The sequence below is a fragment of the Manduca sexta genome, chromosome 23 (assembly GCF_014839805.1).
Source record: "Manduca sexta isolate Smith_Timp_Sample1 chromosome 23, JHU_Msex_v1.0, whole genome shotgun sequence".
Classification (NCBI taxonomy): Eukaryota; Metazoa; Arthropoda; class Insecta; order Lepidoptera; family Sphingidae; genus Manduca; species Manduca sexta.
This window is the reverse complement of record NC_051137.1, coordinates 10,100,546-10,127,138: the sequence shown is the minus strand read 5'-3', so window position 1 is coordinate 10,127,138 and position 26,593 is coordinate 10,100,546. Positions and strand designations below refer to the sequence as shown.

The 26,593-nt window shown below is 33.4% G+C and overlaps 2 protein-coding genes across 4 annotated transcripts in view; both read right to left on the bottom strand.

Annotated features, from left to right (window-relative positions):
• The window catches only part of LOC115441026 (cAMP-dependent protein kinase catalytic subunit 3), a 35,335-nt gene extending 32,967 nt beyond the window's left edge, over window positions 1-2,368 (bottom strand). The window contains exon 1 of the mRNA XM_030165592.2: window positions 1,805-2,368. Coding sequence (XP_030021452.1) covers window positions 1,805-1,982 — 178 coding nt within the window. The 5' untranslated portion in view covers window positions 1,983-2,368. The remainder of the gene's footprint in view (window positions 1-1,804) is intronic.
• A 4,645-nt stretch (window positions 2,369-7,013) lies between these two features.
• On the bottom strand, window positions 7,014-26,074 carry LOC115441048. 3 transcript variants are annotated; one of them, XM_037441786.1, is made up of 26 exons: window positions 25,830-26,074; window positions 24,067-24,294; window positions 20,490-22,231; window positions 19,160-19,234; window positions 18,083-18,374; window positions 17,602-17,768; window positions 16,923-17,193; window positions 16,280-16,665; window positions 16,062-16,199; window positions 15,776-16,000; window positions 15,493-15,679; window positions 15,118-15,230; window positions 14,336-14,485; window positions 13,881-14,080; window positions 13,769-13,802; window positions 13,448-13,631; window positions 13,198-13,273; window positions 12,634-12,812; window positions 12,122-12,320; window positions 11,394-11,597; window positions 11,204-11,306; window positions 10,266-10,422; window positions 9,431-9,622; window positions 9,031-9,221; window positions 8,706-8,852; window positions 7,014-8,526 (listed from the first exon to the last, which is right to left on the bottom strand). In XM_037441786.1, exons 2-26 carry the CDS (start codon window positions 24,242-24,244, stop codon window positions 8,368-8,370), a joined length of 5,949 nt encoding a protein of 1,982 aa, XP_037297683.1. In that variant the 5' UTR covers window positions 24,245-24,294; window positions 25,830-26,074; the 3' UTR covers window positions 7,014-8,367. The 3 variants fall into 3 exon arrangements, with proteins under 3 accessions (XP_037297683.1, XP_037297684.1, XP_037297685.1); XM_037441787.1 differs by having other exon boundaries at window positions 15,776-15,988; XM_037441788.1 differs by lacking the exon at window positions 19,160-19,234.
• Between the last annotated feature and the right edge of the window lie 519 nt (window positions 26,075-26,593).

Sequence of the window (26,593 nt, the reverse complement as noted above, 5' to 3'; positions counted from 1 at the left end):
TGAATAGTTGTGCCTGATCAAAGAAATATATTCATAAAAGAAGTAGGTATATTCTCTACTCTCAAAATCAGAACAGTAGATAAAGATAGATCTACAAAGTCAGTAATTTATTGACGTCAATATAAATCTTACAATAAAGCGTCTCTTTTGTTTTCACTTTAAACAAACCAAACGACTGCCTCTTGAGTGTTAAAATTAAAAACAAAACTATTTGCGACATGACATTGGCACAAGTAATACTACATAAAAATTCTAGACTTATTGCATAACTTCGCTGAATTATTGTAAGCAGGTGCTTAAGACGTCTTTCGTAACAGTAATAACATAAACGAATTAAGACTGGCCAAACGCGATTAGGACTTGCAAACTGGGTTCCGCCTCGTTACGTATTTATTTCTACCTGAACATACTAACATTATAAACGTAAAAATGTATGAAGATGTTTCTTAGAAGTAAAAGTTCAATAACCGCTGAATATATTGGGATAAAATTTGCACATACATAGACGTTGCCCTACATTAACATAATTTACGCTACTCTTTATCTTAGAAAGTATACAGTGGGAATTTTATTCTGGAAAAGGTTTTGCATACGGACGGAGCCATAAACGACGCCTAGAAATAATAAACTTTTATTCAACAGGTGTTCGTGTAGGTAGTACCTATATGCAATATTATAGATTCATCATTATACTTAATAGTGGTTTTAAAAAGAACCTTGGCATTCAGACAGACAGTAAAGTCCTAATTCGGTTTTTCATAACGTATTTAGTTACTGCCTAACACCAAAAAGGTTCATCTTTATCATATGTATGAGTAGTTTTAAAATACATTTATGATTCGGTAATATCGAAAAGTTTATTTTCTTGTTAATTAAATTTTATTTGTCGTAATTACTTACATCCAGCCCGAGCGAAATTATTTTATAAGTTTTATAACAATAGCAAAATTTTATATTAGGTAGATAGGTACCTCATCACATGGATATACATTAAAAAAATTATGACAATATTGTTGCTATATCCTGACACTCTATTCAAGAGTGTTCTTCAAAATTTTTGTAATTTTTTTGTTAAATGTACATCAGTCAAATTGTAGCGCAGAAAAATATCAAAATAAATAAGTTATAATCCTTTGGAATCTAGCGTAAACTGAATGTCAAGTAACGAAAAAAAACGCATGAATTGTAACGTCACTGGGCACTACATTTAGCCGTAGAAAAAGATAGAGTGATAATCCCTTCGGTCCAAGTCTTCCACATAGCAATATTTTGAGTATCAATAACTGCCCTATTTTCAAACATATTTTATTATTATTTACACAGAATACTATTTTTCGTTTTATTTACTGTTATAATATAATGAATACACGTAAAATAAACATCTACTCTATTGTGATATAAAACTCTCCCAAATTCTAAAAGTTTTCATAAACAAAAACAGTTTGATCACTTAAATAGTTGTAGTGTGGGCCGAGGTGACAAATGATATATGGAACTTTTACAATGCTGGAAACTGGTTTTAAAATAATTGTGATCATAGATGATGATGCTATCTTGTTAAATCTTTCGTTTATAATATCTTTAATTATATCCAGGTATACTTTATAATAAATAATTAAACAAATGTGTATTTTGTTACATAAAAAAAAGTTGATTTAAATACTGCTAAAAGGAATTATTATAAAAGGATTTTACTTTATTTCTTACCAAAACTCTACCAAGGAATTATCTTTGATAGAGTTTACTCATAGAACTATCAAAAATAATGCATCATAAAAATGTACATTCAAAAAACTTTACGCACCTATTGTTTTTAAAATCTGGAGATCTTCTAACTCGTACTCTTTCTCTTCCTCGGTGTATTCGGACTCCGTTGTGGAGGAGTCCTGTTCTTCTGTGGAAGACGCCACAGAGAGAGACCTCACGTCGGAGCTCAAGTCCGAACTACAGTCCCGCACTAATTTTGCACTAGCCATCATCATGTTTAAAGTTCACGACACCGTTTAGAAAATATAATACTAACAGGTCTCGTTACCGGCAGTCTTTACAGCATGTGTTGCTTTTTAATGGACATGAACATCATTAGTAAGTTACAATGATAGTTTTACTTTATTTAAACTTTTAGCTGTAAAATTATATTTCGCACGATATTTTTCGGATTAAATAATAATAAAAATATTAAAATGATTAATTAAATCGTTTCTTTGAATATGTATATAATAACGCTAAGTAAACTGTCGTGAATGAAACCGCGAACGCTATTGAGAAACGGCCAGACGTTCCCTCAATGCCGTGGTTTGGTTCTTACTGACGGCACTCGCGATTATTCTCACTCACTTCACTGCAAAGCGGCTAGTACGGTTGCCGCGGCAAACACAACATGATACCAACACGAAAAATATACCCTGACAATGTCGCGCTTTTCACGTATCTAATGCAGCATCGAACATGCACCAATCAAGATAAATAATAATAATCTGCCTCCACAGGCCGGGTAATATGGCCATCCAGAAGTTATACTACACTTCTGCATAACGAAATAAACTATGTATACAGTATACACTCACAGCAACATGTGAGAACAATAATAACTGTAAAATAACTACTAGTCATTTGCAAATGTTTTGTTTGTTATTAAAATAGCTACTGATTGGTGGTTTCTCGGTTTCCGGATTAGGCACGTAGTCCAGAACAAATACCTACATTCAGTTCTTACAGTATCTTTACGACGTTAAACTGAAGAAAATAGTTTTGTATGACGTCTGAACACTTATAAATTGCGAATATAAGTCAGTCGATAAATTTAGATCTATCGTGATACTATATCTCAGCTAAACCCCTTTTACTGTTGCAAAACCTTGGTTCGCTATATTTTAGGCTAATAATTAAAATGCTCACGCATATCAACTGTGCCAAAGTATTATATATCTTAAATGTTTTTTTTTATAAAAATAGAAAGAATAAATCAGGTTTTTGTTTTTTTTTGAAACGATGAAACATAAAAATGAGATTTTTCAAAGTGGCAAACAAGCTCATTAGTCATCACATTTAAATCTGTACAACCAAATTTGTGGATGCAAATGCGATTCAAGAATGGAGAGATTTATTAGTACTCAAAAAACTCACTGACCCTGCTGTACAGGACAATATTCAACACACGTCACGGCAACCACAAATAATGTTATAGTTAAAATTGCACTGTGGGTTTTCCCACTTACCATCTTTATTCCCTTAACACTAATTTTATTGTATGGAAAACATACCTACACTTGAAACAATTGGGTTATTTCCTATTACCCGCTAACACATAAAACTATTTTGAGGCAGAGTAGACACGTTAGTCAAGTTACGTAATAAAAAAATATCAATTTCCAATATCTTAATTCTTTCATATTAACACGAAAGATTTAAACCAACATAGGCGTCATCATATGGATTCATCATCATCATTTCAGCGGGAATCGTCCACTGCTGAACATAGGCCTCCCCCATTGAGCGCTATAAGGACCGGTTCTGGGGCGCCCGCATCCATCGGACTCCGGCGATATGGGTCATATGGATTAATCATCCATAATCACCCACACGTGTATTAGGTTTTAACATATTGAGTGTTTTTGTTTTTAATTGTTAAATGAGTTTACAAAGGGACTGGCGGCATAGCGCGACAATAATTATTTTATTAAAGCCACATTCGTCCGGTGACAATGCACCGGGTCTGGGAATAGGGTGTTCTGTGATTTATATGCCACACAACCAAATTAAAAAGCAACCAAAATGTGTGCGAGTTTTTCTATAAAAAAACACACCTGCTTTTACAGTATTTCAATTTGTAACCTAAATTGTGACAGAATTGCGCCTTATTACACCATGCTACGGAAATCTAATCGTATCGTATAAAATCGTACAAAGTGGGTGCACAAACCCTGCCTCTAGCTACCTCTTCTAAAATAAAGTCCGTAGATGTGTACCTACACATGTATGTAATTTAGTTTAACTATCTGTTACTAAAGACAAAAAATAGGTAATTAGGCTTTAGCGATCTCTCGGGCCAAATAATATCAAACCACGATTTACATAAAAGGTTTATTTAACAACAAGCATACCATAATTACAGATATTCATAAAAAGTTTAATAATATTAATATCACTGTTATCCGATATATACGTTCTTAGGTCACTACCTAAAATAAGTTATTAAATAACTAATTTTATTTAATACACGTTTTACAAATAATATATAAATATACTAGATTTGGTAATAATTATAATAATGGGCTATTTCAAATGCACAAAAAAAATACATAAAAACAATTTAGATTCTTAACACCTTTATTACTTACTTGTTAAATATTATACAAAAAGTCTAATGGTGCTCCCACATAGCAGTTACCACGATAACATTCTCCATAAATAATAAATATGCTAAGTATAACTTTACTATAATAAATATTATTTTGTGATAAAATGTTAAATAACTTTTGTAGACCTACAGTGTGGGAGCACCGTACCCGTGGAGGGACATCGCCATGCATTTCAAGTGTCGAAGTGATTACATTGAAATTGAGAATAATGTGGAGAAGCGACATGAAGTGATTGAAAGAATATCTACTAGAGACATGCATTAACCCGTTTTAAATATTAATAAACCCTATGTGTACAATGTACATCAACAATCATCATGGTGTAGGTAGCAGAAAGTCGAACGTGAAAGCAGAGGTCACTAATTCCATCATATTTGCATTAAGCCAATGTTTTGTATTCGGCAAATATTTGTTTCGCATTTGAATGTTGTTGAACTGAGAGTTCCTGGTATTTCCGACTGACAACGAAATTTTGAATCTCAGCTGTGTGACAGTTGAGATTATTCATATATTGATTTCAGCCACACACAGGTAATGTGCATTTTCTACTTAATATCCTTAATATCTACAAACGTGTATGTAAATAAAATATATGGCAAGAATAAATCATAACATGTGATGTAAAATAAACAATAGTTAAACTAAATAAAACAACAATACATACAATATTTACATAATTATTACGTACTTAGCAAACAATGTCAGAACAATAGCATTCTATGCGTAGAAGCATTCGCCTGGAGATAAATCTGAGTAACGACAGTGAACGACGATGACGTAACGATTATACCAACGAAAACGACATAGATTTAAATTACACATACATTCATTATGATCGGCGATTGTGTTGCTCAAGAAAGTAAATATGAAAATGCATAAGGAATTAGCCCTCGACTGTTACAAACTATACAAGGAGTAACACTTATTATTTAAAAAATATACATTACCCTTTAAAACATAATACAATCATACACCTAACTATTATGTTTTGGTACTTATAATGACGTATATAAAATGGTAAACGCAATTATGTAAACGGAATAAATGACCCGTGCTATTTATTTTCATAAAAAATATTTTTATTATTTATCCTCTTGGATAAACTAATAAATATGATTTTTTCCAGAATTTAACATAATTAAACATAGCTATCGCAATATATTTTTAGATGGCCATGAAGTTAAGTTCGTTACACAATTATCTATTTTCCCTAAAAACAATAGCCGTCACGCTTCTGACTACATCAGCTCGGTCAAAAATATTGAGATAACATTTAACTAAATTTTTCGGTATAAAATTTGTGTCACAAGTGGATATAATTCCCAGTCATGAAAAATACATTGATTTTTTTGCACTTATTCTTAACAGTGCGGACTTGCCTTATTGTTCTCATTTTTCTTCGGGCTTTGCTACTCCACTAATATAGAGAAGCTTTTTGTACGAAATACGGTATTTGGGTATTATTTAAGAAATATTTTATGCGAAGATAAAAGCGGGTTCTGATTTTAGAAATGTACGAATATAACTGATTATTTGTTATTTCTGAACGCACTAGTTAAAGTATTTTGGTAATTAAAATGTAATTCAATTTCAAGAGATCACATCACACAGGTTAGGTCTATATTAGGAAGTTTCAAAAAAATATTTCCGAATAATATAATATAATAATATCAGCCCTGTATACTGACCCACTGCTGGGTACGGGTCTCACTACTGAGAGGGATTAAGCCTTAGCCACCACGACTTAGACTTCACATACCCTCGAAATCCCTATAGAGAGCTTCTCAGGTATGCAGGTTTCCTCACGATGTTTTCCTTCACCGTTAAAGCAAGCGATACTTCAGAAAGAATACACACATAATTTTAGAAAAGTCAGAGGTGTGCGCCCTTTGGGTTTCGAACTTGCGGACATTCGTCTTGTCAGTCCATTCCACAACCAACTAGGCTATCGCCGCTTTTTTATGAATTATTTTTGCGAATGCTCAGTTAATTTAAAATAACAGGTTAAGCGGATATTATAGAAATGTACACTTCAAAATATATTTAAGAACTAAAATAAGTTGAAATTTATATATCACTACGAAAATATTCCTGTCTGAAATCATAAATTTGATTATAATTTTACATAGTCGAGTTTTTTACATTTAATATTGCCATTCTCACATTATTCTTTACATCTCTATACAAAACTTTAATACAATTTCTAAACATTCAACGATTTAAGACCATTTTCCTAAGACAAACCTATAAAAAAAAACTATTTTATGCAATAATTTAATCAAATATGCTTTTACGTTAACCCTTAAGATTCAGAATTACATAGCGTATTGGACCTCCTATCATGCTCACCTAAACTTGTCAAAAAAAAATGTTGAGTCTACTATAGCCAAAATGTTGTTAAAAATTATTGCTGTTTCTATGTTAAATCTCACTCCAGTCTAGATAGATTTTCATAAAATCTATTCTTAACGGGCGCCTTTACCTTATATGGGACCTTTATTCCAAACTTCAACGTAAGCATTTGCCGAGATTTCACATTAGCGAATGAGTCAATGATGTTTCGATTTCGTATATCGAGCTTTTGTTAATGATGCGTCTAAAGTAACTCGCCCACTTATTACCATATACAGCTTTGGGAAACCTAATCATGAGCAATCACATAAAAATATCAAGCAACGAACTACAAATACAAGGTCACAATAGCTATATTATTATTATTCGCATAGCAACTATGCCGTCAGTAGTATAATTTGCGTTTTAATATAAATGCGGCATATAATCTAAACAATATACAAGAAGTTTTCCGAAACTTTTTTGCATCGGTGGGCTATGAGTCAATAACTCGCCAAATTGTTAACGGGTCTTCTTTTGCCGATTAACGTGGTACCAAATATTACGGCAATGGTATAGTATTCGATAACTTTTCTGGAGATTCCATCAATGTTATGAGTGCGCTGTATGTATTATCAAACAATTATATGATGTTCATTATTGACGGCCACTTATCCCCTTAAAAGACCGAAATAATTTAACGATCTTTGAGATCGTCTAATCGATTGCGGTAATCGATTAAATTTGTTTTCAGGATATACCTACAGATTGGAGTCATTATTTAATTTCGTGTGCTAAACGTTTCTCGATTAATCACACGTATCCTATGTACTTTATTATAAAGCTTAAATTTATGTACAACAATTCTATTACTATAATAATATAACGCAAATGAACTTCGTGTACGGATTATTAAAACTTTATATAAAGTTTATATAGACATACTTTTTTAAATATCTTATGCTCAGAGCACGTAGTTTATATAAAATCAATGACATAAAATATCCGTAGACAAAATCGATGTAAGATTACAAACAGCCAAAATAACTTATTTTTTTTATCAAGTATATTTCCAGATCGACTTCGGAAACAAACCAATCAGAACAAACTTTAACCCACACGTTCAAATACAACCTATTTTCATTAGCTTATTTTCGAGATCGATCTGGAGATAGCCAATTATTACTTTACGGCCGTTTTCAATAAATAATCCCAATATTAATGCTTGATCTGATCCTGAGAATAAACCAATCCAAATAATTCACATTTTGTAAGCACGTCAAGGAAACTTTGCTCTAATTGGACCATTTTCGAGAAGGGCGGTCGGGGTCCTTTATTGAAAATGGCAGTAAATAGTACGAACGATCTATGATCTTGCCTCAAATAATATAACTTACTCATTAAATGCTAATACACACTAATATTGACATGAAGTACGTTCAAAATCACTGTAAAAGAGTTCGGTGGGGGTAAAGTCGGATTACGAGGTATGACCGTTGATTCAAATTGCTGCTAAGTACAATAACATTTCTTAACACAGACAACCGTCTTAAGTGCCATTAATGTAACAGCTTTTTGCCACTGAATTAGTTTTAGTTACTTCAGCTCCCATTTTGAACATCGGTCTTACCCTTCGATCCGAACTTACCCCACCGATCCTATATTATATATCAGCCTATACGTTTATAAGGAATATAATGCCAGCGTGAGTGGCGACTGCCAGAGTGTTGTGGTGTGCGACGGCGGTACAAAATGACATTGAAGTAATTTCCGCCAGAGGGAAACGTTCTGGGTAATGCAGCATGGGAGTAGACAATACCTTCTGCTGGTAAGCCTGTGAATTGTTAATACAAAACAATAGTAAATGATAACCTTCCTATTAGTCGAAATAATGTTACAAACAAAATTTATAGTATATTTAATATTGTAGAATGTATTACGATAAAAATAAAATACTTTTTGGGAGCTACATCTTACGGGTACCTATTAGTAATTACGATACTTGACAAATACCTTATCTTTTCTCGGCATCAGTTCAAACTCTATGCCGTATTTCTGCACGGCATCTTCGTACGTGAGAGGCTCTAATTTCATTGCCAGTTCATCATTAGTTTGTTTTCTCTTCTGCGCAAGCGGCGCCATTTCTATAATCGCAGCAACCTTAACAAAGGGACAAATTATTATAATTATTTTGGTATTCAATTCAATTACAATTATTTATATACACTAACTAGCAAGTTTTTAATGAGTGTATTATACTTATGGATAGGGCGAAAAAAATATATTAGTAATGTATGTGTTTATGTAAGAGTATGCAAGAGTAGTGCGCAGTACTGACGTGCTTGGTGATGTGTTGCAGCGCGGGATGCGCGCGCAGCACGCAGAGCAGCGGGTCGGCCGCCGCGCCCAGCGCGCCGCACCGCGCGCACGCCGCGCGCGCGCGCACGCCGCCCACGCGCCGCCCGCTGCGCCAGCCGCCGCGCGACCCGCCCGCGCTCTGCCACTCCACCTCGTTCACTGTCTGATTCACTACAGAACGACAACCATATCTTGACTATTATCATTTATGACCCACTATAGGATAGCTTGGCTAGAAAATTTCATAGACAAAATTTCATCATGACCTTCAATTGGTCGATAGTCACACGACCTTCATTTTACTGATGCAAATGCGTCGTATGATTTTGAAGAAATTGATACAATTTCAACCAGGCCAATGCTTTTGTTGTAATAGTTACCTTTGGAGTTAACGGCGGTGAGGACAGCAGAAGGCCAATGGGGTAAAAAGTATGCGCCTGCGCAGGCAAGCGCGGAGAGCAGTGCGGAGCCGCGCGCCGGCGCACCCGTGACCACGCGAGCTCCGCTCGGCGACGCGCTCGACGCCACGCCGCCGCGCCAATATGTGTCACCGCCCGCATATAAATCAACGCCTGTAGATGAAATCATGGCCTAAGTCCAAAACAAAGCCTTCCGCAGTATAAGACTACGTCAATACAAAAAAAAAGATTAAAATTAAATTAACAAAAAATGATTGTCAGTTTAACCCTATTTGTTACTTGCATCATCTGTTTAGTCAGTATACTCACCGTATAAGTAATCTTGTATTACCTCACATTTAAAAAAAATCAGACAACCAGTCACCAGTGAATATTCATACATATCAGCCATTGATAAATTCATTTAAGGTTATAGCTTAAGGTCCATTTTTCATACATTTTGTTTCACTTTTAATCTGGGTAACTAAACAAGTATTGACAAGTTAAAGAATTTAAATTCACGTCTAGTTAGTGATTAGTTCTCGCAGTTGAAAGAAAAACGTAAAAATAATTAATATGCATGGATATTTCGGCCTTTAAAATTTCGTCGTATTAAATTTTCGTCGTAGTGAATTTAAATTCTTTACTTGTCAATACTTGTTTAGTTACCCAGATTAAAGGTGAAAAAAATGTATGAAAAATGGACCTTAAGCTATAACCTTAAGTTACATTATGTAATATTATAGTTAAATTTTAATATTAAAACCGAAACGCTACCTCTGATTACAATGTATTAACTGTAACTTTCGTTTCGTACCTGTCACGCAAGAGTTATGGCTTCGTTCGTCGTAAAATGGATTTATAACTGTGATACCGTTTTCATTCGTCACTAAAAACGGTGATTCATTACTCAAATCGTAATACGCCACCGTGCCCTCCGAATATCCCACCATAATGATGTTGTGTCCTTTTTGCTGTAATAAATACACTTTACGTTCAATATCATTTAACATTATAATATCATTGCATCAATTACTCAACCTCGTATCTCAAAAAACATAACATCTTAGACATAAAATGCATCAAATAACTCGATAATTAATGTATCGAGTACGTTACACATTATTAATAACTATGTGTTGCTCGCAGCTTGAAAACTCATTCCCGCTATAAACGTCCCTGAATTACTATAGCGACTTATTGGCAGCGAGGATCAAAAAGAATCCTAACAGTAATTCAACGATGTTATTGATGTTCAATACGAAGTGCCTGGCTTAGTAAATAGCAAAAGCAATTTTCCTTCAAACAGCATAGCACACGGTAACAAAGGTTGACCGTTAGAGAATGCCTCAGGCATTAAGTCCACCTGTATACATCTACTGTATATAAAGTTTAATAAGCATCTATTTTCTTAATATTTATATGCTGCAACTCTGTCGTTATTAGTTAAGACCAATACACGTATTTACCCGAAATCATAAAAAAAAATTGAGCAAATAAATAACCAAGTGATCATTTCGCCTCGAATGACAAGACTGCAAATTATACTTTATTTAAGTGCGTACTATGTTTTCTTATATACGAGTTTTCTTATATATGTACATGTGTTCAATAAAGAGTTATAAAATAAAAAATCCTTTTCAAGTCACATATCTCTATAGTCATGTGTTTATATATCATTTATAGTCGATCAGGAACCACTGATAGTTTTAATGCTCTAATAATTACATAGCTCGTTTAAATTATCGTACTTACCAACGACCACCGCAACGAAGTCGCTTGATACTTTTTTTCTGTTCCAACAATCGACGATAATCTAAGTTCCGCTACTGGTTTTATTTTGTAAAATAATCGATTACTGGAAAACGGAAAATAATTATATAAAAAATAGTGAATATATGGTATCTACAATGAATAAATAAACAATATTACTTAACCAACTTACTCCTTGACTATTGTCGAAGGAAAAGGTACGGAGAAAATATATGCTGTACCATTTGAACAGGCTATTGCTAATAATCCAAGTCTTTTTTGTGAATGAGCATTGTTTTCATCTTTGATAAGATCCCGCGCGCCCGACGGACACCAGTCCATCGCCCAAATTGTTCCGTAGTCGTGAGCGAGGGCGAGCGCCAATGTTGGCATCGAACTGAAAATAACACACAAATGGTTTTATTAGCTTTATGTGATCACGATATTATCTTGTTTCGTTTTTACTTAAGTTTAAAATTTATACACCCTGTATTAATAACAAACCTTGTAAATCTAAACCTTTCTGATTTCTCTTTACTCTTTGATTAACTTCCTGTTATTGTTAGTTTAACAACTTTTTCATTTTTCAGGTTATGAAAAATACGAATGGATGAAAACACTTCACTACCTATTATAAAACAAAGTCGCTTTCTCTGTCCCTATCTATGTATGCTTAAATCTTTAAAAATACGCAACGGATTTTGATGCGGTTTTTTTTAATAGATATTATTGTATAAAGAAAGATGGAAGCAGGGGTGTAGACAAAAAATATAAAATATAAATAATCCAACATAAAGAAATAATTAATAAAAGTAAAAAGGATACTGTACTACTGAGATAAATAATAACAAATATTAATAAATTATAAATATGTATGCTTCTTAGAAAAAATCTATTCATATATTTTTATTAACTACTTACTTTTGCAAATCACCGAAATTCCAAATTTGCAATAAGTTCGAATGTTCCGGTGCTTCGTCACAGTTGAACCGAGGACTGTCCGTACCGGAATGGCACGCCACGGACAAAAAGTTTCCGGTGTCGCCAGTGTTGTCCTCTAAGTGAGCTGGAACCCAAGCCAGGCACTGTATGCTCGCACCGACAAACAATGATATGCAATCTGAAAAAACACACATTTCAAGTCAAAAAAGTCAAAAAAAAATCTTAGGAGACTATCCATAATTTTTAAAGATATTAAAATTTACATTCACAGGTTTTGAAAAAAAAATACAGTCAGCAGGAAAATTGCAATTAATGGAAAAACTTATGTTGATGCTTAACGATCCTGTTGCTTATAGGGATCAAAAGACTCTTTGAGATCATGAAAGGATTGAGTGAGGCTTTTGGCCCGAAAAAACATGTTAACTTCCAAATAACACATACACATTTTTGCGAAATTACAAAATCGAACACATTTAAAGTCCAAAACATACCTTGTTTTTTTTTAGCCTCGAAACGCTTATATGATGTCCAGCCTTCTTGTGCCACATTAACTTTACAAGATTCCTCCATAATTGGCATATATTTATTCACATCATCATCACTAAGTATTTGATAGTTACAACGGACCCAATCAGGAAACAATCTTTCCTTAGTTAAATGATTGTTACAACTGAAAATCGAAAAAGAATACTATACATTGAATATTTATACAAATGTTACGATTGGAGTCCTCGACACGAGCTATGCGTATCGGTAGACTTTTAAGGTAGCATACACAGTTTAAACTGCTTCGGTGGCGTAGTTGTAAGGCATGCACAGTACGACAGCACTCTGAGGTCCTAGGTTCAATTCCCGGGTCATGAAAAGTGATATTTAGGGTTTTCTGCTCAGTGTAAGCCCGAAGTCTGGAATTTGAGCCCGATATGGCGATCGGCTCGCCCACTATCACATCATGGGACGGAACACATTCGACGAAAAGTGGGTGTCCTGGTTGCGCCTCTGCATACCCCTTCGGGGGTAATTGCATGATGACAAAGTTTAAAAAAGGTACTTACAAATCTTCAAAGCTTTCGTGAATATATGCCTTTACATTCTTTATAGGGAAGGGTATTCGCGTAATAGTGGGGGCACCTGTAACAAGATAAAATATACATATTATATACATTGAAATAATATAATAAACATGGTAATACGGTATTGACAAATAAGCCACTTTCAAAAAAAAATTGCAAACATTCAAACTTCAATCAGACGGAGTCGCTGAAAAATAACACGAATAATAATTATAATAAAAGTGAAATTTACTTGACTCCGCGACACGTTTCTTTTTCCTTTCTATGTCTTGTTGTTCCTCCTCAGATATGTTGGAATTCTCGTCGGTGTCTTCGGACTCGTCGTCGGTATACTGTTCCAGTTTAACCGACACATCTGAATCACTCGAATATCCATTTGTGAAATCTGTATCCCCTTTTTTAGTATTTGATTTGAACTGAAAATTATAAAGAAAACACTCATTATAACGGAATATAGTAATTTTTAACTGAACCATAATTATATTATAATTTATAATCATTCTCAAATAAATTATTGTACAATGGAAATTGCTTAATTTATTTTAATACACACCTCATCTTTATATTTTGCGATAACAATTTTGGCCCTGAAATAAAAAAGACGCAAATATAATAGGTTGCGAAGAATAATAATTTAATACATGTATTGTTAATTATTTAAATACTTCTCAGCGGCTCTCCGTCGGCCCGGTGTTTCCCCCGATGTGTCCTCACTTGGCTCCGTTTGTTTCTTCAGTTCTGCTAACTTTAACTTTCTCTCTCTAGCGTATTCTTTTTCCCTGTGCATCGTCATGTGCTGACTTTTATATATACATAAGTACTTTTTGTTGCAAATATCACAAAACTCTTTATATTTGTCAGATTCCTGTATTGAACAAAATATGCTTTTAAATTAACGTTAACAATTTCCTAATAACTATTAAATATATCACAGACGCATATTTCGTAATTAAAAAATTTAAATGACATTGCCGTTCGATGGATATAAATTATTTAGAATGTTACTCACAAGACAAACCCTGTATTATATAAAATACTGAAGTTCTCAATTTTCCCAATAAATTAACGGTCTTTAATATAGAAGAACAAACTTCATACTTATATTATTTATTAACCTTACCTCCTCTGACTTGCCGCATTGTATGATATGTGCATAAAATCCACAGAAGGACACTTTAGTGACGCCGCAAGCCCTACACGCCAACTTATTGTTATGTTTATTCTTGTACTCCTTCAGGTAACTTTCAACTACATAAAAGTTCTTCACGTCCTTAAAACAATATGCAGATTATTTGAAACTGGTATAAAAGAATCACATACAAATACAATACTTATTTATTCACGATCTATTTCAATAATCGATCGCAATCACCGGCGTTTCGGTTCATAGGCTAATTCACTTTCGGCCGTTTCAAATAAGCAATCCAAATCCTAATCTTAATCTTCGATCCGATCCCATTAGTAAATTAATAAAAATTAGTAAAATGTAATCATGTCAAAAAAATCATTCTTCTGATTGGTCCATTTTTGCAATAGATCGAAAAAACGATTTTTGTCTGAAATATTAAGATATAGACATATTTATAATTAACGCATTTTTCCGCGTTTTTGAACATAGTCTGATTTTTATTTATTTAACCAAGTCAAGCTTTACATGTTACAATTTATTGGCCTCACAACCGTCGATATGTTTGCTTGACATTTTACAGAGGATATATTGATTGATTAAATAATTAGCAATAAATTAAATTTAGAATAAGCAGTGATTTAGTATTGGCCGCTATGTATAAGGTAAGAATTGACTTATAGAGAATCCCTACGGCATTTAGTTCGCCTGTAAACTTTTCTATATTGTAAAGTGCAAAATAAATTTATAAATAATATTGAAACGATAAAACTTACTATAGGGGTTTCGCCCGCAATCCAGGCGACATTGTAATGTTTTTTCATTGCGTGTTGTTTCCAATCCTCAGACAAAACTTCTTCTAAACAAACGCCACATCGCACATTACCGCCTGAAACAGAGATAACAATAACATTAATATTAATATATAACATTAATGTTATATTTGGAAATATTCCACATTTAATTTACGGTAGACTTTTCAATCATCAGATAAATAAATAGAAGACAAAGCAAACAAATGTAAAATTACATTTGTATGGTTAAGATAGGTGATTGTTTATATTCAGTCAGGTCAGATTACAATTTATTTGTTGAACTTTTATCTGACGAATATCAATAATTAGACATTAATTTATAAAATGGAATTTTACCACTGCAAGGAATAAGCGGAGTTGTATCAACCGGTGACGCCACTTCCAACGCGTCACAAGATTTAACGTGTTGTAAATAAATATTCGCATACTTCCGAACGAGTCGGCATTTGTAACAAGTTAATCCTCCAAGTTTTTTAGCCAAAGCCATTAAGTATTTTTGTACTTCCGCTGAATCATTCACATCCTGTAAATTTTCCATTAATTTACATTCACACGTTCCTTTATCCACTGATAATATAAATGTAGTGATCATAATTAGTGCATGTAATTTAAAACATACCAAGGGAGTTTGTCCCTCTACCCAAGCCAGGTAATTGTGTTCCCTTTGTATATGAGGTATCCAGTCAGTTCCTTGCATATCTTTACTGCACACTCCGCACCGAACCTCCTCCTGACTGTTCTTTAAACTGACATTCAGTTCACTAATCTCCAAAGACGCGTCTGGATCAGTAACTTGACTGAACTGACTGGCCGTGCTCACATTAGCGTAATCCTGAAAACCGGTCTATATCTAAAGTAAATTTGTGTCTTGTTATCAAGATTCTACTTATAAATGATATACTAACCGAATCACATATTTTTGTGTGTTTGAGATATGACGTAATGTATTTCCTTCTTAATCCACATTTGTAACAAATCAGCACCTGCGTATCTTTCAAAATATTTTGCAAATGATTTTTTACTTCTAATTCGTCATCTAAGTCCTGAAATAATTAAAAAAAAACTCATACATACACATTATAGCGTTATATTTCTGTATATTAACATTTATAAATCTACTCACCAAAGGTGATGAACCTTTCCTCCAAGCTAAATAATCGTGTTCTTTGGCTATGTGACGAATCCATGTTGACGATTTAACAGCTTCATCACAAACTCCGCACTGTACATCATTATCGTCACCATCGGAAATGTCTTGTGTGATATCGTCTTCGTTACTTGCCGTCGTAGAATGTGAACTTGTATATCTATTCACACGCTTAGTGCACTCTCTAGGTGTTCTCACTGAATCTTCATTGCATTGGTTTTCTGATAATTCTGCAGTTACATTTGTACTTCCATTGCGTTTTCTGCTTGTTTGTGTCGCTTCAATGGTTATGTTTTGGTCTTTAGCTGGAGTACCGGTCGTGGTCGCCGTTTCATCAACTAGTTTATTTTCGTCTTTATTAGCTGCAAAGGATGTGTGTATGTATTGACAAATTTTTGTTGCTAGTTAATTGATTTTTATTGTACACTAGTTTTTGCTACCAGCTTCGCAATCTTAAAATTAGAATTTAGAAACAAATATATCGCTGTGAACTTTTTCAACATAAAACATAACCTATACGTCAAATGTCAGTCCGAGTCTTATCTGCCTGTGCGCCAAATTTGTCTTTTGGTTTGAAAATACTACTGTTACTTTAGTCCTCAAAGATTTCGATACTTACATGGGTCGGGTACAAGTGGGAAATATTTCCTTGGTCTTCCCCTTTTTCGTTTTGGTGGCGGTGTATCCACATCTTTAGCTATGTTGCCAACGAGTGAGTCACTGGAGATTTCTTTATTACTATTTACAGGAACCAATTCCTTAGGACTTTCCGTATTTAAAGAATCATCGATACTTGTTGTAATCGGATCGTGACTACTTCTTTTTCTTTTTAATCCTGTATTATTTTTAATCACATCTTCAGCGTCAAGTTCAGAATTGTCTACAGCGTCCTGTAATGTTTAATAAAGCCCATTTTATAACTAATACATAATAAATCACCCTGAAAATACATTGTTTGTGTGTAAGACTGACATTTTTTCACGAGTCCTTCCATCATACCATTAAAGTCGTAAATAATCTTATGTCCGCTATGTAATCTACCTACATAGTGGTTTTAATAATAATAAAAAAACCTCCGCACGAATACTATAATATCACGGGAAATATATCATAACATAAATAATCATTTTAGCCGTACATTTCATACTATCCTGCTGTGGGACACAGACTTATACTACTAAGAGGATTTAGCTCTAATTTCATCACGTCGACCTAATGAGGTTTGGCAATAATCTCGTATAACATGTAAATTTATACGTCGTGTTTTGGTTCTGACATGGATTGGTCATAATGCTTACCTTTTGAGTACGTAGACTTGAAGCTCTCTTTGAGAGTTCAGTATCCGACGCCGTAACAGAATCTCTCTTCCTATCCCTCTTGCTCCTTGGCGAAGATTCTACACAGGTTTTATTATCATCTACGGGAGTTCTATCAACAATGTCCTCATTTATTTCTTTTTTATTGGCTAGAAAATAAATGTTGATAAGTTTACCGCTACAGAACTAGGGAGTGTCATTTACAAAAACAATTTGGGCAGGTGCTCATATTATCTATTTGTACATTAAACCTTCTAATATAGGGGTTTTTAAGGCATTGTAGCCAGTATTGCTAGAAATTTTAGGATACAATATCTAATGAAATATAGATTTGCAAGCTAAAATAAAGTTCTTCCTATATCAACCGCAAATATTCTATACAGCTAAAGCTGCGGTCATACAACGGTTCACCGACTATTATTTGCAATAAAAAAATATTTTTATCGACGTTCATACTTCATACCTTTATCTTCTCTAGATTCACATGTATCAGATATTGGTTCGACAACTTGTTTCCTCGGTCTGCCTCTTCGTCTCTTTGGCGTTGGTGTTTCTATTTCTTTAGTTACGCTGACATATTGATGATCACTGGAGCTATCTTTATTATTTTTAGATAACAGTTCTTTAGCAGATTCCTCCGTTTTAGGGCCATCCGAATTTGTTAACAATAGCTTATAATCTGTTATACTTTTTAATAAACCCATATTGTCGTCATTCATTATATCTCCAGAAACCTCAAAGCTATCTAACATGTCCTGCGAATTGTAATAAAGGTAAAATGGTTTAACAATATAATATAAAATTACATTAGGTGCATAAAATATGTTTTTCTACAATGTGCTTTATGGATACACTATTGATACAGTCATTGGCAATCGCCGATAAAAGCGTCTATGTGAATGTGAAAGGTTCGACAATGGAACGTTCTCAAAGATCTCAATGTTTCCAGAATGTCGTGAAAACTCGATAATGGAACTTGATTAACGAGAGAGTTTCCGACCATTTCCGATCTTTTGAGAATGTTTTAAGGACATCCCTAGATCAGGCGCCAGCCAGTTTTATTTGCAACGCGATCAAGAGCGAAAGGCAAACTACGATCGATACCGAAGCGAACACTATGAATTGTGTGTGATTGTAATTATGTTTTTTAAATATTTTAGTGTCGTGGTGTTTAATTTACGTGCCGCAGTGTTTGTGTTTATTTTTATTTGTGTTTCAGTGCTAATAAAAGCGTTTTGTTTCTAGAATAGAATCGGTGTTGTCTAATTGTTTATCCAGAACCCTAACACCTAACACTATTTTAAACAAACTCAAAATATAATTTAAAAGTCACTACGATATTTTACGAATACCCCTAGTTTTGTAATTTGTGTCATTCTAAGGCTAAATGAGCAGTTAAACACAGTTCAGGGTATAAAGAACATGAAAATGGCATGGATTTCGATACAGGTTAATAGTACTTGAAATACAAATAAACGAGACGATACGATTTCAATTTTTCAAGATTTTATGATAAAGCAAAACCTCGTATAGGACTTACCGATTCTTTCTGTTTTAATGATTTATTGTCACTATTACTAGCAAGTATTTCAGTAGAGGGTGACTGTTTGCGCTCCTGAAACATTTTAAATTCCTGAACTCGAGAATAGGTAAAAAAATATGCAACCCCACGACAAGGCAAAATTTGACGTAATTTTCGGATATGATTTTTTATATAAAAATTATAATTATCACAAGGTGTTGCTCGCACTTCGCCCGCGTGAAATGTCTTTTCTGCCGTATATTTAAGAAATTACATTATTTCCGTGGGAGCAAGTTACTAGAATAAAAGTAGACTATGTGTTAATCCAGGAAATGGTCGATTCGTTTGCAAAATTTCATTCAAATCTGTTCAGTTGTTTCTGCGTTTACTTGTGCCAAACAATATTTTCAAACTTTTGCATTTATTGTATTAGTAAGAAGTAAGATCAAATGTGAGATTAAAGCTACACTTTCTCCTTACATAACACAAAACCGTCGGGCAATATCACTGTCTCACAGAAAACCGACGTGTAGGTCGTCTCACCACAAACCGACAAGATTGTTGCTGCGTTACCTATGTTGAGTGGGAATTCCGGAATCCTAAACAACACCCTTACATAGCTAATCTTTATTTTTATTCTTTCAAACCAGCAGCGCATTTATGGGCGTTTCATAATTCATTGGCGGTAGAAATCAGGTGACTATAAAAAATACAATGCCCTATTTCTGTTGGAAGGCTTATCTGACGAGAGACTGGTAAATCGTATCTTTTGAGCTGTGCTCTATTCCCTTGTTACAAGGAAGTACAGAAAAGCATGTAACAATTTTAGATGAACCTCTATCTTCGGGAATCTCTATTCTTTTGATATTGTAGGTGTGTATGGGTAGGAATTACTAAGAGATGGCCGAATTGCTCGTTTGCCGAAGTATGTTGAAAAAAATTAGACAGCTATCAAAAACATAAAATAATTAACAGATGCTACAACAACTAGATCTTTTGCAGTTTGATGGCCTGTACTAGTTTTTTAGATATTTAAAAATTAAGGATCCTGATAATTGGTGTTCACTTATTATTTTAACACCGCGCCGACGTAAAAAACCGAAGTTGAGGGAATTCTACGCAGCCAAAGTAGAAAGAGGGAATATTTTTTTTAAGAAAAACATAAAGAATATGTAACGTTATTGGTTTGTTATTATTTATCCAATAAGCATTCTTTAATATTATTTCGTGATTTAAGGTTTATTAGCGAAGTTCCGCTATTGTAAAATCTAACATAATTTAATTTTTATTATTTAGTGATAAACTTGTTACCAGCATTATGAATTGAGTATGTAATACAGTTACTCACATTATCATTTTGTCCACAATTCTCCTTTCCGAGCTCCTTGGTGTGTTCGTAATTGTAACTAATATTTATTTGTTCATAAAAACCGTCACAATCACCAAGTTTGCTTTTCATGTCACCGTATTCGTTCCAGCAAAAATTGATACAAACATTATCACTGTTCTCTTCAGTATCAATATAAGAACTAGAGAAATCAACATCTCCAAATTTATTGCAATACTCATCGTCATAGATGCTAAAAATTAACTCTGCGTTTACACAAGCAGTATCTCTTTTCCAGAAATGCATATGTTGATATTCCTTAATGTCATCATAAAAATTTAGTATACCAAAGTCTTCACAGATACAATATTCAGGATATATACACTGTTCTTGAGAAACTTTACTATTTATTTCTTCAGTATCTATCTCATATGCAACACATAGAGCTTGATTTGTACTTTTTATAGGATTATTTTTAACAGGTTTGGTCAGTCTTTTACATTTCTGATAAGTCTTCACGAATTTAGATAAATGTTTACTTTCATTTTCTCCTTGTTCTCCACCTGGTTTTTCTACCCCTTGAAAACATAACTTTGACTTGGTCGTAAATACATGTTGTTCTACATCTGTTGTAAGTCTGTTATTTACTGCTAAAGCTTCACTGCACTCGTTATTTTTTAAGCTATTCAAATCATCTGATTCATGCTCAACTTTTTCTGAAATGTTTTGTTGGTCACCCGAAAAATTGGGTTGCCCTACATTGGGCATGTACTCTTCTGTTGAAAAGTTATCTATATTTTTTTGATTTATAACAGCTGAATCAAGAACGTTGTTATATAGATTACATTTTTCAGGGTCTTCGCTATTCTTTACATTTGTCAATGATAATGATAAGTTAGGCGTATCACCGACTGTATTGATCGTATGTAATTTCCGTTCAACATTCTTGATATTTTCAGTTTTTTTTACAGTAACAACCGATTTTATGGTGATGGGAGTTAAATCAACAACACCCTGAGCTTTCAAACTTTTAATGCCACGCAATTTTGAAGAATCTACTATTTCCTCTGATATAATACTTATTTTTGATGTTGTATCAGGAGAAGGTATCTTAAAAGATTTAACTTTTGATTCGTTCAATAAATCATCGGAACAATTTAATGGTTTTAATGGTTTACTAGTTTCGATGCAGTCGTTTAAGGTTTTGTGTATAACACTATCTTTAACATCCATCTCTTGAACGTTTGTGTACTTATTTATAACCATGCTTCGTATTCTATCCTTCAATAACTTTTTGTTTTCATCAGTTATTTCATAATAATTTTTATTTTCGTCTTTATCTTCTTCCAGATGATTTTCTACAGCAGCAACTGCTTTATTAAAAGAAGAAGGCCCTATGCACGATATCTTTTCAACAACGGTATTGGTACATATTTTATCATCGGAAATAATAGCATCTAATTCTCGTATATCAGCTTTATGTAATGTATCGGATTTATAATTATGGATTAATTTTCCATTTATTTCACCTTTTCCTAAATTTAAAGCGCTATTAGCGGCAAATTTAGATGTATTATTTCCTTGTAGAGCTCCATTAGATATTTCGATTTCTCCTGCAATTTTACACTCCGTAGTGACTAAAGTGGGACTTCCAGTTATAAGAATGGACTCTTTTAATAAACTTGCAGTTTCCGATATTGTTTGATCCGTACTACTCGAAAACATGGACTGAGCATTTTTGATTTGGTCTTGGTCAAAACAATCTGAAAACATTACAAAAAAGTTACAAACACCTACGTTAAAACTCAAGAGTTATAACAATTTATTCCCTATAACGTATTCATCCAATATGTACTAGATGGGCTCTTTACCTATATCCTGAACAAAAACATCCCTAACCATTGAAGTGAAAAGTTAGTAGAGATATTCTTTTAAAACCCTGGTACCTAAAAATTTTTTTCCAATCTTTAATTAACTCGGTCGGAAATGCATGCTACTTTTGAAATTACCAAATTATCAAATTGCAAATTTATGATTACATTTCTATATAACATGAGACATTTCTTCGTCGGTCTTGGTACAATGTTAGCTACTATAATCGTTAATAGAGTTCGTGCTGTGATGTTGGTGTCTTTACACAAGGATAATTTCTAATACAAATTAACCGCCAAAAAAGCATGTGGCATAGGTGTACATTACTTTTAATAAAATCTACTAATTATCTGTGTTTCATTCTTGAAAAAAAAATCCATCGAATGGTTTTTAGTCGACAATAAAATATATTAGACACTAAACACAACGCTCGTCCTTATAAGAGCTAGGCAGAAAGTTTAGCTTAACCATCGCATTCCTATCTATCCCAGAGCTATTAGCTAGGTATTAGAGAGATCGTATAATTATCAACGTGAAGAAAACGTCTTGTTATTAACAAACTTTATTATATAATAAAAGCGGCAAGCGAGCAAGTGTCAGCTTATGGTAAAATAATAACTTCTGCAAATGGACGACACCCTCAATACCTAAAGAAATGCAAGCACTTTATCGACCTGCAGTAATGGAGTAGTGTTTGTAGAAGGAAGCATATTTGCACCTATAGCAATCTCATTTAAGCGCATATAAACACTGTAAAACATGTGCCACTTTCTCGGTTTTCTGTAAGACGGTGGTACAAACCAACATAATATGTATATGATCTTTCAAGACGACGATTAATCGTGTACCTATGCGACAAATTAATTATGAAAATGAATAGTAAAAGCAAGTGTAATTAAATAATAGGCTGAAGTGCAAAAAAGCTATCACAAAGATTCGCAGTTGAAACAACATGGTATTACAAATAAGATTTGTACTGGATCTTTTACAACTTCTCTACCTATTATCAACCGTCCAGGGTAATCCATCATGCTAGAAAACACACATACACCGGGCTGATCACAGAAATGATTGTATCCATGAAACCTAGATAATCAAGGATATTTATATGTTATTATCAACTTTTATTACCGAAGTGTAAAACTGTTAACGAAAACTACTTTCCTAAACTTCCTTGGCCTGCCGTGAGGACTTCCTTGCTTAGCTATCCACTTCTCTTCTCACTTTATAACCAAACTCTAACGAAGGGTGGTCAATACTCACTACTCAGTAAGCTTTTAACTTTACTAGTCTGTCACTCCTAGTTTCCCGACAGAATTCCAGCAACGACATATAGAACGTCACACGAACCACACGAAGCATGCGAGCCATGGACCACAAAAACCTGGTGCACAAATTTCGGCAAGAGCTGTCTAATTAATTTTACATACAATGTGTCGAAATGTGCACTAACGACACGCGTATGTGTCGTATGTGTACAGTCTGCAGAAAACCAGACCAACATTTAGTCATAAGCCCATGGAAATTCCTTATAACTTATAAGGCCTCATCAAAGGACTATAAAAATGCTTTCATTTAGGCCCTGTTTTTTTTAATGTTGTAGTAACTTTTTATAATTAAATAATATATGCTGTAACATTAACAATATTTTCTAGTTTCATGAATACAATTATTAACATCTATTTAAAAAGAATATATTTTTACCTAATTTTGGTTTATTACTCACCTCTCTTAGTAGATGTTTCCAAAGGAAGTTGTTGATCTGAATTGACAGTCCCCAAATTAATACCTAACTTTTGCAGTAGATCGGGGGGTAATACAAATACTTCAGCATCGCCATTGTTAGTTTTTGATTTAATTACTCTTTTATTGTATTTATTACTTTTAATTTTTTGTGCATCCATTTATTTACCACCTTGTTTCATATGAATAATGGTGCTGCTGATAGAATAATCTAAAAGAAGTTTTAAAATAAAGATAAATGATAATATTATAATATAAACAATAGAGGCTGGGTGGCACAAATTTGTGAGGCCTCTCTTACCGAAGGAGGTTAATTTTTATTCTTTACCCCTTTTGCAAGTGCGAAGCCCTGGCCGGTTGCCCCATTCTCCACATGCCTTAGGCCACCACTACATATGTATTTCCAGTAATTAAACATAAGTACTTACAATATATTAATTAATATTAATTATGTATAACCTGGGAAGTCATTCAAAACAACACACATGACATTATGACTTGTCCCTAAAGAGGTATGCAGAGTTGCAACCAGGGTACCCAGTTTTTGCCATATGTACTCCTTCTCTTGATATAATTGAGGGTGAGACTGTCACCATATGAGGCACAAATTCCATACACCAAGCTAATACTGAACAGAAAACTCAATATAACTTTGCCCAACCCGGAATTCAAACTTGGCACCCTAGAGAAATGGCAAAATTCAGAGAAGATGAAACAATTATGCAAACCTGTGGTCAATAATAATAATAATATCAGCCCTGTATTATATACTTGCCCACTGCTGAGCACGGGCCTCCTCTACTACTGAGAGGGATTAGGCCTCTTAGTCCACCACGCTGGCCTAGTGGGGATTGGTAGACTTCACACGCCTTCGAAATTCCTATAGAGAACTTCTTAGGTATGCAGGTTTCCTCACGATGTTTTCCTTCACCGTTAAAGCAGGCGATAATTCACAAAGAATACACACATAATTTTTTTGAAAAATCAGAGATGTGTGCCCTTGGGATTTGAACCTGCGGACATTCGTCTCGGCAGTCCGTTTCAAAACCAACTAGGCTATCGCCGCTTCGTAGACATAACATGTGCACACAGAGATTCAATAATTTAAAAATAACAAGATTTTTGTTGCAAAGGTACTTGGATTTTTTTTTCTATTTTTATACAGTTTTTAAGAATTCTTAAAATACTAATAGAAATTAATACTTATCAGAAACATATTATGGATATAAAATTCTCATTTTTGAATTCTCTATTTTTACAGGAGACAACTGTTATTAGTAAGTTAGGAAAGTATCATATGTTTAAAAAAAATACTTTTTATCTTTCTTAATTATTTTAAGTTTTAATAGCTGAGTCTTATAGTATATTTTCACAATAGTAGTTACTTTATCTTTTATTGTTTCATATTATTAACATTAAAAATCATGACTATAATATATTACTATACAAAAGCATAATAATTAATATGGGGTGCAATAATTCACATTCAAGGATTTTATAATAATTAACTAATAACTATTATCAAAAACTAAATTTAAAAAAGTACACATGCATTGGATTTGAACCGCGAGCATCAAAATTCAACGTCACACGTGGTCACAATTCGGCCATGGGCAACATTTAACTCTTAGTTATATTTTCCGATACCACCATATAAATTGCAATTGAATATTAAAAAAAATACACTAAAGAAGTAAAATGTATTAGACTTAAACATAGACATTTTTCTAACTTATTCCAACTTACTTCATGCGTCACTAGTAGTGGCGAATGTGATGAAAACTTCAACAATATGGAGCAAACGTTTTTTACACTACTTTTATCACCATTTTTAATGTCATAAATCTTGTTTAGACTTTCAACAATACGCAAATGTATATTTTATCACAAAGAGATACTTAAATAACTTATTTATTGCAAAAGCACACACAAATTTGCAAGACAAATGGATTTAGAGGTTATGACCACAGTTTGATAGATAGGTACTTTATCTGTCAGCTGTCAAGCATTTTTTTTTTTATACTTTTTAAAATAATAAATATACATAATATGTACATACATTTGTAGTATAAAACAGCATTTTTTTCTAAATTGTACATAATATTCTCTTAAGTTAATTTTATAAAATACTCGTAATTTATTCAACATAAAAAAAATTCGATCAATTGAAAGAAAAAATAAAACTACTGTACTTCCCTACTCACGTAGTACTTTTTGACCTACTCAAAATCATTCTCTTCCGGAAAAATTCAGATAAGGAGATTTTTTGTCATAAGTAGTTTTCACTAAAGTTAAAATCGTGTCTAAAATCATTCGAAATCGTCTTCACAATTAAAAACAGAATAAAATACATCCGTACGTACAGTAATATGTAGCACAACTAAAAGATATAAGTTGAACGACAACTTCAACACAATATTATCAGCTATTCTTACAATAAGAGAGGTTAGAAATAATAATAATAATAATAGCAGGCAGATGTTCTTTTGTTCCCTAATGGTCCCTTGGGT

Bases quoted from the DNA above. Each gene is read 5' to 3' on its own strand.
- LOC115441048 (XM_037441786.1), bottom strand. From the start codon at position 24,244: ATGGATGCACAAAAAATTAAAAGTAATAAATACAATAAAAGAGTAATT. The intron at 17,769-18,082 runs GTATGAAGTATG...TTTATTTTCTAG, and splicing joins TGAATCTAGAGAAGATAAAG to CCAATAAAAAAGAAATAAAT. The intron at 13,274-13,447 runs GTAAATTTCACT...ATCTTGTTACAG, and splicing joins GAAACGTGTCGCGGAGTCAA to GTGCCCCCACTATTACGCGA.